The 13,419-nt window shown below is 39.9% G+C and overlaps 1 protein-coding gene across 1 annotated transcript in view; it reads right to left on the reverse strand.

Annotated features, from left to right (window-relative positions):
• The window catches only part of LOC136883422 (serine-rich adhesin for platelets), a 156,009-nt gene that overhangs the window by 64,448 nt on the left and 78,142 nt on the right, over positions 1 to 13,419 (reverse strand). The window contains exon 8 of the mRNA XM_067155692.2: positions 8,606 to 8,850. Within this exon, the coding sequence (XP_067011793.2) occupies positions 8,606 to 8,850 (245 nt within the window). The remainder of the gene's footprint in view (positions 1 to 8,605; positions 8,851 to 13,419) is intronic.

Consider the following 13,419-nt stretch of genomic DNA (forward strand, 5'->3'; position numbering starts at 1 on the left):
ACCGTAATATGTGCCCCATAGATTTTTATGTATTTATTTTTTTGGGGGAAGAGACTAATATGAATGCAGGTTTCCACAGTGGTGATGGAGTCTCATGGGGCAGGGAGATGTGAAATCCATGTGAGTGGGGATAGTTGTCATGAAGTCGATGTCCTGTCCCATGGTCTGATGAGCCCAGGTATGTTGAATACTAATTTGACTCCAGATCCCCAAAACTCTTTGTGAAAGAGAACATTTAAATGGATGTTACATATAAAACTGACAAGTTTTTAGAAATGGACAGTTCAGTGTAAGGCCCCCCCCAAAAAAATCCAGCACTGGGGGCACGCAGCCTCATTTGGGAATCCAGCAGAGTAAAGGTTAAGCAATTGTTATTAAATTCACCCCGAAGTCTTGTGACTGCGTTTCCGAAGGCTGCTAAAGTCTAGATAAGTTATGAGAAGATGTACAATATTATAAGGAAGGATCCACCTTTCAATACTCTGTAGTAAGTTGAACTAAAAAGTAGTTACAACCTGTTTATTGGGACCGGTTTCAACACATTTCAAGTGTCATCATCAGCCAATTAGCGAAGATCTTAAAACAACTAATATATTGAACACAGGCAAAAAATTAACATTGTATCATATCGTAGCAATTCAGTTAATGTTCAAAACACAATAATCACAGTCAAGAGAGTAAACAGAACATCACTATCTTGCGCCGAAAACAAATATAGTTGAAGTTCATAAGCAGATCAAGTATGCACTTATGTAAAGTCGTTGCTAGGCAGGGGGTGGGGAACGTTTATTAGAGGGTGGTGATGGTGGTGGTGGTGGTGGTGGTGGTGGTTATTGTTATTAGAGGAAATACAATTGGGCAACAATCCTTTATATAACACTAATTCGAGGAAAAAAGAGGAAGAGAACCGACACTTCGAAAAATGAAGATGACAAGGGCCATGAAGGGCATGAAAATGAAAGACTCCCTAGCCCTCGCAAACCTAATAGCATCGGGGTCGGAAAAGAACAAGAGTTGACCAAGGGAGGTCGGACAGGATAGATGAAAGTGAGGAGCCTGGCACAAGTAAGTGGAAGCAATTACTACGGCAAGTTGTTTCGAGTTGAACCTCGTATTTCTTTCATTATTTCTTCCTATTTTTTAATATATTTTTATTTGGCTTTATTCTTTTTTAACGTTTTAAATTTTAAAACCTATATATCCACTTTGAATTTGACAAAATTAAATCCCACACTGTTTTCCTAAGACTTCATTCACGTCACCTTTTACTCTTCGGCCGGAGAAACAAATGCCTACAAGACCTGCCTAGCAACAACTTTACATAAGTGAATACTTGATCTGCTTATGAACTTCAACTATATTTGTTTTCGGCGCAAGATAGTGATGTTCTGTTTACTCTCTTGACTGTGATTATTGTGTTTTGAACATTAACTGAATTGCTACGATATGATACAATGTTAATTTTTTGCCTGTGTTCAATATATTAGTTGTTTTGAGATCTTCGCTAATTGGCTGATGATGACACTTGAAATGTGTTGAAACCGGTCCCAATAAACAGGTTGTAACTACTTTTTAGTTCAACTTACTACGGAGTATTGAAAGGTGGATCTTTCCCTATAATATTGTACATCTTCTTATTTCTCTATTCAATACGGAACAATCATGAAGTTTTTAACTTTAAATAGATAAGTTATGAGATTATTGGGGTCAAGTAGCAAGCCACACACGACATGTATTAGTGGTGGAAAATTCAGGAGCTCGGAAGAACTGGTACACCGCTATAAATCAAGCAGGATAAGTAAAACAGGGAGACAAACACACAGCAGCACAAAAGGTAGAGTAAAAGACAAATTCAAACATCAAGAACACTGAGTCACCAGGACACAGAAGCTCATGCAAACAACACAACAACTGACTTCCCCTCTAATGGGTATTTCACACCACCACTCCGGGGAAGATCACAAGACTTCTCCTCAGACTGGTCAAGACAGACAGCCATATTTATTTCCTCTGTACTCTCCTGTGTGTGTATCCTAGTTAAATCTCTCTTACTCCCCATTTTAAATCTTATCCTGCTTCATTTGTTGTTCGGATATATTTTGCTTTTCTTTGACAATCGTTTTAAGCCACTTAAGCACAAGATGAGACACATCCCTAAACCAGCCACCATTATGTCCGAGAGGACTAAATATTCAGAAATGGAAGAAGGCGTGTAAAAAACATGACATGTATGCACCGATAATGGACACTAACCCAATAATTTTCCAAACACCAAACTATGAGGTCTGTTCAAAAAATAACCAAAGTTTGAAAACACTGCGGAGCGCTTTCTGGTAAGTGGCGCTGTAGAGTGGCATCCTTTCTAAGCTGTGCATTTCAGAAACAAAAGGTTATCACTCAGCAACCGTCAGTCTGCGAGTGCATCGAGTATCTATTGCGATTGTCAAGATGTTTGAATATTATGATATGCCATTTTCCGCTTCAAAGTGGGGGGAAAGTTTAACGGAGAATGATAAACACGAAAAAGCAATCATTACAGTGGTGTAGAGGGAATTCACTGAGACCGAACAAAGTGTAAGGAGAAGCAAATCCAAGAGCCTCCAGCATGACAACTTGCCAGGTGATGAGTGAATTGAAGAGTCGACAGTGCTTGCCCATCCCCCTGCTCACTTGACCTAGCCCCAGCAAACATTCACCTTGAACAAACGACAATTTCAGTCAAATGAAGAAATCAAATTAAAATCCCAAGTAAAACTGGGCACGATCCCCCAAACTGCCTGTATTAACAGAGAGAAAACTAACTAGGCTGCAGGTAAACCTTCTAAAGAGCTAGGATTGAGGACGAGAGTCCCTGCCTATTTGAAAAAGTGGAGATTATCCTTGTCCTATTTTCCTCCCCCCACACCGATCTGTCATTGAGTTGGTTCTATTTTGTGTTACTATCTATCTATCTCTCTCTCTCTCTCTCTCTCTCTCTCTCTCTCTCTCTCTCATACAACTTGATTTGACTATTGTTTATTCCTTCCCAATACTTATGCTAATCTGCTGGGACCCTTTTCTCCCTTTCTGCTTGTTCTGCGTTCAAATTTTTTACCACCTATTTCACATTTCATTCCTACACACTTCCTGCCGATAGACTCTCCATGGGTGTTGAAGCCTGTCCTCCTAATGAAACTGGGAAGCAGAAATTAGCAGATGTAGAAATTGGTGCTGAGTAAATGACATTCAGAGCACAACTAGTGGAGAAGTGTCAGGCTGCTCAGTGAGAACAGCAATGGCTAACCACATTTTGCCCGGTATGCCATCGAGTTTAGCGGTTTCCCTATAACCGTGTAACCTTTGGGTGCAGCCTCTGAGCTCGTGACCGTCACTTGACTTCATTTTCAAAGTTTGGTTATTTCTTGAACAGCCCTCACATTCGGCAAAGCCTAAAGCAATGAGGACAGACGACGGAGGCTCACACAAGCATTCCAAGCTAGGACTAACTCTAAAATAAGCTTCCGCTTTCAGACAAGAGTCCCAAGTTCATTTCAATATCTGCACAATACACCAAAGATTTCTTCTAAGAGCAATAATTACAACATTGCCCAACTTTGGATGCAATGTTAAATAAAAACCTCTTCTGTAAGAACAAAGAAAGCTGAAGGCTGCTACATGCTGTTAAGAACCCATCTGGTTTATAGAACATATTTCTTTAGCCTTAAAACCTCAAGGAATGGAGATATGTTGCACTGCAATTTTACCACTGATACAAACTATGACACATGCATATCACGTACCCAGAGCTGGAAGTGTGTTACATATAGGTGAAGGAAAAGAAGCATTTAACATGCAATCAAAATTAATATACACACATCTTTGCTATACTCTCATGCCTTGCAGCATTCATTCTTTTCTCTCTTTGGTAGAACTGGTTACAGCCACAACACTGGCCTGCTGTGAAAATGGGAAACCATGGAAAACCATCTTCAGGGCTGTCGACGCTGTGATTTGAAACCCCATCTCTTGAATGAAAGTTTACAACTATGCAGCCTGTACCACGCACCAAAAGCTTGCTAACATACAGTCTGCACACTAAATCCTCATTCAGTTCTAAGTCATAAACAACCGAGTCTAATCATCGTTGCCTCTGCTTCTCTTATCCTACATTATTCTCTGAGGTAACCTATCCTCCTCCATCTGTAGAAGCTGTCTGAAAAGGAAAATTTCAAACTGCTGACTGTCTAGTCCAAAATATGATGGCACCACTACCGTCAACTAATGGTACATTTCCGAAAGTAACTTTCTTTTTAATCATCAATCCTGCTCTAAAGCGGCGGAATCCAAAACGCTTCAGAATGTGTTAACCAGCACAGAGTTGACAATGGAGGGAGAAAGAGAATGCTGAGCAAGGAGTTGGTGACCGACAGTCACAAGTTGGAGCGCACGATCGGTCAAATGTCGACTCGCTCTTGATTTGGGAAGGATCACAGGATTATTCAAAAAATTATAGTTACTTTGTGTGTGAAAAATTCTTTTCACAATTAAAATATCAAGGAAGGTTCAACCTATTCAATACAAAACGTGCTGCATAAGATGTTCACAACATAATATTTATTAAATAGTTACAACCAGTTTCGACGCTCATTGCGTCATCATCAGCTACAAAAATCACAATGGGCAAAGTACATGTCATAAAAATTGCATTAATAACTCTTGCATGGCTGAATACAAATGGTAGGCTGCTTTTTCTTAAAAGCTAGAAGAACTTGAGTAAAATATGATGATGTGATGTGACACATAAAAGCATAGTAGTTTGATGGGTAAGTATTGTGCATAAAATTGAACTGGTGCTTTGAACATAAAAGTCTGAATATGATGATAAAACGATGTGGTAAAAACAAAGTAGTAAAATAGTCCACTCTTCTGATGTTCAATTCAGGCACAAAAGTTCAGGTCCGATGTTATATAGCAATACCAACAAAAAGATTTTTGCCGAGGCCGGGACACCTGATGTTGGGTGATTGAATAAGGTTGATCTTTGAATTAGTCTCAGCTCAACAGGGTGGTGAGTCTTAAAAGAAAGGAAAGAAAAACTACAGACTAATTCGAAGATCAACCTTATTCAATCGCCCAACATCAGGTGTCCCGGCCTCGGCAAAAATCTTTTTGTTGGTATTGCTATATAACATCGGACCTGGACTTTTGTGCCTGAATTGAACATCAGAAGAGTGGACTATTTTACTACTTTGTTTTTACCACATCGTTTTATCATCATATTCAGACTTTTATGTTCAAAGCACCAGTTCAATTTTATGCACAATACTTACCCATCAAACTACTATGCTTTTATGTGTCACATCACATCATCATATTTTACTCAAGTTCTTCTAGCTTTTAAGAAAAAGCAGCCTACCATTTGTATTCAGCCATGCAAGAGTTATTAATGCAATTTTTATGACATGTACTTTGCCCATTGTGATTTTTGTAGCTGATGATGACGCAATGAGCGTCGAAACTGGTTCTAACTATTTAATAAATATTATGTTGTGAACATCTTATGCAGCACTGTTTGTATTGAAAAGGTTGAACCTTCCTTGATATTTTAATTGTGAATCTCAGTTCAATATGGGAAAATGAAGTTTTTAACTTATAATAAAAATTCTTTTCAGTATTAAAACTAAATACATCAAAGTTGCAAGAAGGCATTTCAGATGAAAATTTGAGACGTTGTTTACGCTTGTCTGCAACATGTTTATTTGTGCCTAAATCTAAGATGACTGTTCAATCACAAAAATAGAACTAATTAAAAGAAAATGGCAATTTATATTTTGCACATGAGCAAATACCGTATTTACTCACGTATTAGACCCCTTTTTCTTCCCACTTTTACAGCCAAAAATAGTAAAGGGGAGTCCAATATCTGATAACCTCAAAATTTTGTGAACACATGACTTATAGGTTATAAAGAGCTAAAATTGTACGTGTAAACATTATATACGTACTATTATTTAACAAACTTAGAATGTATTTAAGTTATACTGGCTATTTTCGTCGGAAGGCAGTATTTCTAAACGTAAAAAGACGATAAATGGTGAAGACGAATTTTAGGCCTACAGTACATATAAAAGTCCGTTTTAGGTGAACACGACTTTTAGGCCTACGGTACATATAAAAATCCGTTTTAGATATTCATATCACGTCATATGTTACATCTCATTAATTCCTCTGGTGAGGCTGACTTCAGGAAGGGCATACAGCCGTAAAAACTCGCTACGAAGATTCGTTTCACTTCATACTCGATCCCGTAGAAGGAAGGGATAAGGGTATCGTGTTATCATATAATTAAATATTGATACAAAATAACTTAATGGCCAGTCATTTATCTCTGTCAGTTCAGCAGTAGGCCTAGCACACAGTAAACCTGATCACTGCTTTCATTTGAATTATCGCCTTGTGCCGCCAACTTCCCTGCCCTGCTACCGGCGTGTCGGCATTCTAAGTGACGTCATCTTCACTGCTATCTCTTGCCAGTCGCGTCAGCCATGCTTCATTCTCTTTGAGCCATGCACTACAATCAAGAGCATACGAGGTCCCGTCTTTTTGAACCTTTTAAAAATAATTTCGTTCCTGGCTATATAGACTCTAAACAGTGTAAATCTATTCCCAGATGGTCTCTGATATTCCCAGTTGGTGTATATGTAGCAGAAGCCACTCCTTCCAAATAAAGAAGTGCTGTAGAAGGCATGCCAAACCATCAGCTGATAATTAGCATATGTTACGAGTTGTACTTCCGAATGTAATACATAGTAACTGGAAACTTTCTTTTGATAACTGCGGCTGTTGAAACACAGACATTTCATGCTTGTTCTCTACATTTATCATATCGGGATTTGCGTAAACAGCTGTCCATGAGATAAGACAGACCACATTGTTTAGGTTTGGTATATTATCGCCCTGATAGTACCACAGACGATAGTGCCAAAAGTTCGACGGGAAAAATTAAAAATATTTTAACAGGAAAATATATCGCATTTATGGATACCTACAGGTGTGGCGGTAATGCGATTTATTACCATAATGTTTAATTCCGTACGTTCGTTGTCTCTTTTTTTTATTCACGCATACCATAGTACGTTTTGTTTGGCGTCTCCGAAAATCGTTTAAAGTACGTGGGGACATAAAATTATTATTATTATTATTATTATTATTATTATTATTATTATTATTATTATTATTATTATTATTATTATTATTATTTGTTAGGTACGTTGGCGAGTAAAACAATTGTTTTAATCGGATAGCTTTTATCACGTTTTAAATTTACTTCTCTCCAAATATATACCTATATTGGCCCGAATTACGAGATATTAAACGACCACTTTGTTATGATCTCGCCTGCTGTATAAATAGCAATAACCACGAATATTTCTCAACTAAAGTAAACTCGTTTCCTCATCCCGAGGTGGTACAGCTCTTTTTAGACACACCCCCAGTGGAGGAGAATTACATGTACCGGTACCCGCTTTTACCGCATATCAACCTTCCTGCCATTCGTAAATCTCTGGCAGTACAGTACTGGGAATCGAAGTCAGACCCCCGAAAACAGCAACTAATTGTGCTAACCATTACGCTGGTGGACATTATTAACTACAAAACACAGACATATAGCATGACTGATGCATGCTTGCAATGCACAGGTTGGAGATGGAGCTAGGCCTATTCATTTATTTGTGCGACGTCACCAGAGCTGCAGTAGACCTACGCTACAGAGGCGGGCATTTCTTAACTGCGAAACACAGATGTAACACATGGATTTGACACGTTTTCATTGCATAGGTCGTACGGACAAAGCTATTCACAAATCTGTGCGATGTCATCAGAGCTGCGGCGAAGCGGAATCATCGTCGTCGTTCTCTGACGAATTACGTTGGGGGGTCTTATAGGTGAGATTTCTTTTTTTCATTTTCTTCCTCTCAAAAAGCCAGGGGGGGAGGTCTAATAGGCAAGGGGGTCTAATACACGAGTAAATACGGTATGTGCAAGTTTCAATCTTGTGTAAAAGGAGAAGTGCGTTTGCCAATGTTGAAACATAAGAATATCCATTGTATTTAGTCTATTAGTCAATTTGTTTTTGGATACTGTGTGCCACAATATTTTTCTCCTTTTGTATACAAAAAAAAGTTAGAGATTACTGTGTCAAACAGTTCAAAATTACAACCACCCTAATTTTAAGTTTAAGTTATTTGTTGATCTTTTGTAGCCCCTGCCCTCACAAGACATGCAATTTGATTGAAAACTGACAAGCACAATATTGTATGAAGAATAACTTTGGTTTTCCCGTAATTTCTACTGTAAATTAATGTCACCTATTCTGTAAAGTTGAGATGGGCGAGGAGACTTCCCATAGGGAAGCAAAGATAGATGGGAATGGAAGGGGAACTGTGCTGTCACACATTGTGCGGAATTATGGACACGCTGCTCTAAGGGTAAGCATTGTCGCTGCAACCACAGTTCTAAATAGAGCTGAAGAAGGCTGCAGATGAACATTTTAAACCCAAATGTCTCCTCTATCACGTGTACTAAACATGCAGCATTCCACCATGCAAAGAGTATACCTCCTTACCACTGGACGTGCAGGTAGCGCAGTGGATGAGCACCTCGGGACGGCCCTCCTTGTTCTTTCCCTTGTCTCCGCTGCACACCTTGCACACCGCTCCGTCTCGCTCCTTCACGCCAGCCTTGTCCTTGGCTTTCTCCGGCCCCTCCTTGTCTGCCACGCCGTTCTCGGGACCAACATCCTGGTCACCATCTCCGTTTGTTGACGCAGTCTCCTCTGTGTCCTGGGTACCGTCGCTTGAACTGGAAGAGCTGAAACAAAGTTGCTCATGACTCTGGAGGAAGAAACAAGCTTATAAACAACTATGGTAAAAAAAAATTGAATTGCCTCACTATTTCTCTGTCCCTGACTATGTGAAAAGAGGCATCCAGACTCATTCATGGCGCTATCCCTTGCTCTGAACTTGTGAATGAAATGATGTGCAATCTCTCTGGGTTGGACCACAGACATGCTCAATGAAACCTGGGTGAAAGATCAACTAACACATCCTAAATTTAATGGTAATAATCAATTAGCCATAAAGTAAACAGTAGTGTAATAATTAATTGCTACAAAAAATAGCTCAGAGCAGTTAGCTGATGACAACGTATGGTCTGTAGAAATATACTGACTGTCCTATACAAAAGTCACAGGGAAAACCATCTTCTGAGCTGCTGATGGTGGGATTCCAATCCACCATATCTCGAATGCAAGCTCATTGCTACGCAGCCCGAACCGCACGGCCACTATTTTACTAACAAGTACAGTATGTGAATATATCAAGATATTAGAGTTGTAATACTTCTGTAACATTTATAGTAAAAGTTAAAAAACGAAGGTCTTATTTTAATCAAGGACCAGTTGTCCGTATCTCTTAAAATCCCAAGTGTTCATTCTTTCACACTTGAACACTGATGTCCAGCATCCCCTGAGCACAAACACATGCTTGTAGTCGCACTGGTACTATGTTGTTGCTTCACAACAGTGCGTAATGGAACTCATTAAGACCATCGAATGGCCCGCAACATGTGAGATATGCAGCCAAAACTGGTTAGAACGTTTGTGTGGGGACCGAAAAAAAATTTCATAAAGAGGGAACATGCAAAAAAAAGTGAAAAACACTTTTGCTGTGAAATTTAAGGCTAGGTTTGAACGTTAAAATAATTACAATGCAAACAAAGAAACAATGTTTACAATTATAATTAATGAAATAAAGAAATAATAGATTTTAGGAACACCAACATAGTAAAACATCAACGAAGAACATTCCTAGAAACATGAATATTATACACATCGCAGGCGTCTCTTACAAGTATGTTTAGAGTTGTCACAGGGAAGTCCAACATCTGGGCGATTTGCACACGTTTCATGTTTAGCATCTGCTTTCTCAATAAACTTTAATTTTTCATCATCTATAAACTGTCTAGCTTTCCTCTTCTCCATTCCCGACTGTCCTGCAAACCACTATACGTAAGTACAGTAGGCTTAGGCCTAATTTGTGTACATTGTACGTTGGTACACAAACCACTTACGAACATAAAATTAAGCGTCAACATGTCAGCTATATACGTAGGTATAGTAGGCCTAATTTACGTTTGTTGTTACAAAAATTGATCAGGCCTCTTTCAAACGACGCGGGAGTAAAACGCGCCCGTGCGTATGCGCAGGTGTACGATACCCGATTCCGCTGACTCTTACACACACAGCGGGTCGAGCGATGGAAAACTCCCCACGCTTTCCAGTGGATCCTTTTCAACACACTTTCCATTGTGGGTGATGAATATGGACCATCAGAGTCTTCATTTACTTTTTACACTTCAGAAAATATAAAAATAGTTCAACCATGCTGTGCCCTTCAAATTTCGTTAGAGAAGGAGATGGGTACATTTTGAGGATACCCTCTCAATACCATTGTCATCTTCATTTCCCGTTCCCAGCTTCCCGGGTCGGATTGTGAATCAAGGACCTCCATCGCAGCCTGTCACTCCACCACTCTCCTCCTTTTCTAAGTATATCTTCTGGTTTTCCTCCCCTCTTCTGTATGCACTCCCACACTCAATCTATCCACTTCTTTCGGGGTCTTCCTCGTGGTCTCTTTCCTGTTAACTTCTCTGAAAAACTTTCTCATTCTCGTCACATGCCCATACCACTTTAGCTTTGTAGTTTCTATCCTGTCTTGAATTTTTAAGATTCCTTTCCTTTTCCTTATCTCTTCTTTTCTAATTCTACCCTTTCTGGTCTTGCCCTCGATACCTCTTAGGAATTTCATCTTCGCTGCCTGTATTCTACTCTCCCCTCGTTTTGTTCTAGTCCACGATCCAGCTGCATAGGTTAGTATGGGTTCATAATAGGTTGAATATAATACTTTCTTACATTTCTTCAGGACATCTTGGCTCCACAAAATACACTCTGGCAGAAGCTGTTTGCTTGTTGTATTCTTTTCCCAATTTCCTCGGTTACCTTTCCATCTTCTGTGATCACATTTCCCAAGTACTTGAAACTTTAACCACTTCCAGAATTTTACCATTCAGTTTAATCTTTCCTCTTCCTTCCTTCCTTCCTTCCTTCCTTCCTTCCTTCCTTCCTCCCCCTCGTCAGCACTATTGCTTTACTTTTCTCTGTGCTTACTTTCATCCAAAATTTTTCTATCTCTTGATTCCATACATCTACTTGTTTTTGCACTTCCGTTTCATCCTCACCCCATATCACTATATCATCTCAAACAACATGGCTTTTGTTGCCTGCCTCCCCAATCTCTGTTTAATGCTCTTACGAATTTCATCCATGACTATGATGAACAGTATGGGGGATAGTACACTTCTCTGTCAGAGACCAGTTTCAACTTTAAACCATTTTGTTTCTCCTTTACTAGTCTTCACACTACTAACACAACTTTGTACATAGCTTTTATCATTTGCACTTCCACTCTGTTAACTTGTTTTGTGTGCCATACCAACTGTCTGGGCACACTGTCATAAGCTTTCTCAGTGTCAATAAATGTCATCACTATGTCTCTTCCCAAAAGTCTCTTATCAATAACGGGTCTAAAATAATGATATCACACTGTCCCAAACACCAGACCACTGGTATTTCCGACATTAAAGTTATTATGTTCTCGATGTCTATTTCGGGTTCCATAACAACCGCTGCAAATCACACAAATGACTTTTAAATTGAAAATGAGAAAGAAAATGAGAAATATCAAATGAGTGAGAGTGGGCCTACTTTTTGTTTATTGTCTAAACCCATTTCTATTTCCTTATAGGAACACTATCAAGTTCTGATACAGATCGCAGTACTGATGTCGCGAGCACGGTCGATCCACTGTGTATAATGAGATGCATAAAAACTAATGTCAAATAACAAGTAACTGTGGACGTGGGACCGCGACTCACCACGAACTGCCCGCTCAAACATTTCTTCCGCACGCTGTTACTCTCCGCCTCTGCATCATCTGAAAGATTCTGTTTGAACAATCAATTCTTGGTTTAGGCACAAGTGGACCGGCGGCTAAGCTCGGATAAGAGTCAAACCTCCAGTGTCTTGAAAGAGGCCTCTCGAACATAAAATTAAGCACCAACACATCAGACGCAAAGAAAATAAGACTAGCTTAGGACTCGCGCTCCCTGCAGCTATAGGCCGACATGCAACCGCGCTCCAGGGCCATGAAATTAAGTTCTTTACCAAATCCTTCCCAGGCCAGTTGACGCTGGCCTGTCATGCGCGCAATGTGGCCGGGAACACTATTTTAAATTTCTTATGGTAGGAGTTACAGAACTACTAAGAAGTGACAAATGTGCTATCCAGGTTTCTTTAGCATGTATTTAATAGGACACGTTCTGGGACTTCGGAATAATGGCGTAACGACCAGGGAAACGCGATGGAGACTGTAGTTAGTTATTTGGTTCTTCACAGCAAGGAATGTGCTATGAGGTGGTGGTGGTGGTGATTTTTGTTTTAAGAGGAAGTACAACGAGGTAATCATCCTAGATCCATTGACCAATCTGTGAAATGCACTACCTCAACGCTACAAGTGACGGAAAAGTCCAAAAGTGGGTAAGGTTATTCAAGGAAAGTCGGCTCATGATATTCTTTCAGTCACGTCCCTTCCCACACATTTCAAGGTAATTTCTCTACAAAATTGTGTCAGAAACGTTTTACTACAAAAAAGGTGTGTAATTGGTGGATTTTGTAGATGCTGACCAAAGAACACAAAATGTAGACATCTACCAGTGCTTTGACATCTTTGACCCTCTACCAGCAGGAAGGTGATGCATTATTGGACCACACTGTCACAGGGGACAAGGCATGAGTATCCCCCGAGACCACTGCATCCAAGCAGCGATAAATCAAGTGGCAACACCCATAATCTCCAATGAAAGTGAAATTCAAGCAGACTTTCTGAATTTGTTGGCAACTTTTTTTTTCCCTTGCAAGCTGCTTTGCACTGCACCGACAGAGGTAGGTCTTATGTGACGATGAGACAGAAAAGGGCTGCGAGTGGGAAGGAAGCAGCCGTGGCCTTAATTAAGGTACAACCTCAGCATTTGCCTGGTGTGAAAATGGGAAACAACGCAAATCCATCTTCAGGGCTGCCGACAGTGGGGTTCTAATGCACTATCTCCCGAATACTGGATACTGGCCACACTTAAGCGACTGCAGCTATCAAGCTCGATACCTCATTGGCAACCATCTTTTGGAACAGATGTAGTGTTCTGTCAATGGAGTTCAAGCCTGTAGGGACTACAATAATTGTAGCTGTGCATTGGGCAACCTCAACAAAATTTTGCTACACAATTCAGAATAAACATTGCGGCCTTCTGTCTGCCAGAGTGTTACAG

This window comes from Anabrus simplex, chromosome 11 (assembly GCF_040414725.1).
Source record: "Anabrus simplex isolate iqAnaSimp1 chromosome 11, ASM4041472v1, whole genome shotgun sequence".
Classification (NCBI taxonomy): Eukaryota; Metazoa; Arthropoda; class Insecta; order Orthoptera; family Tettigoniidae; genus Anabrus; species Anabrus simplex.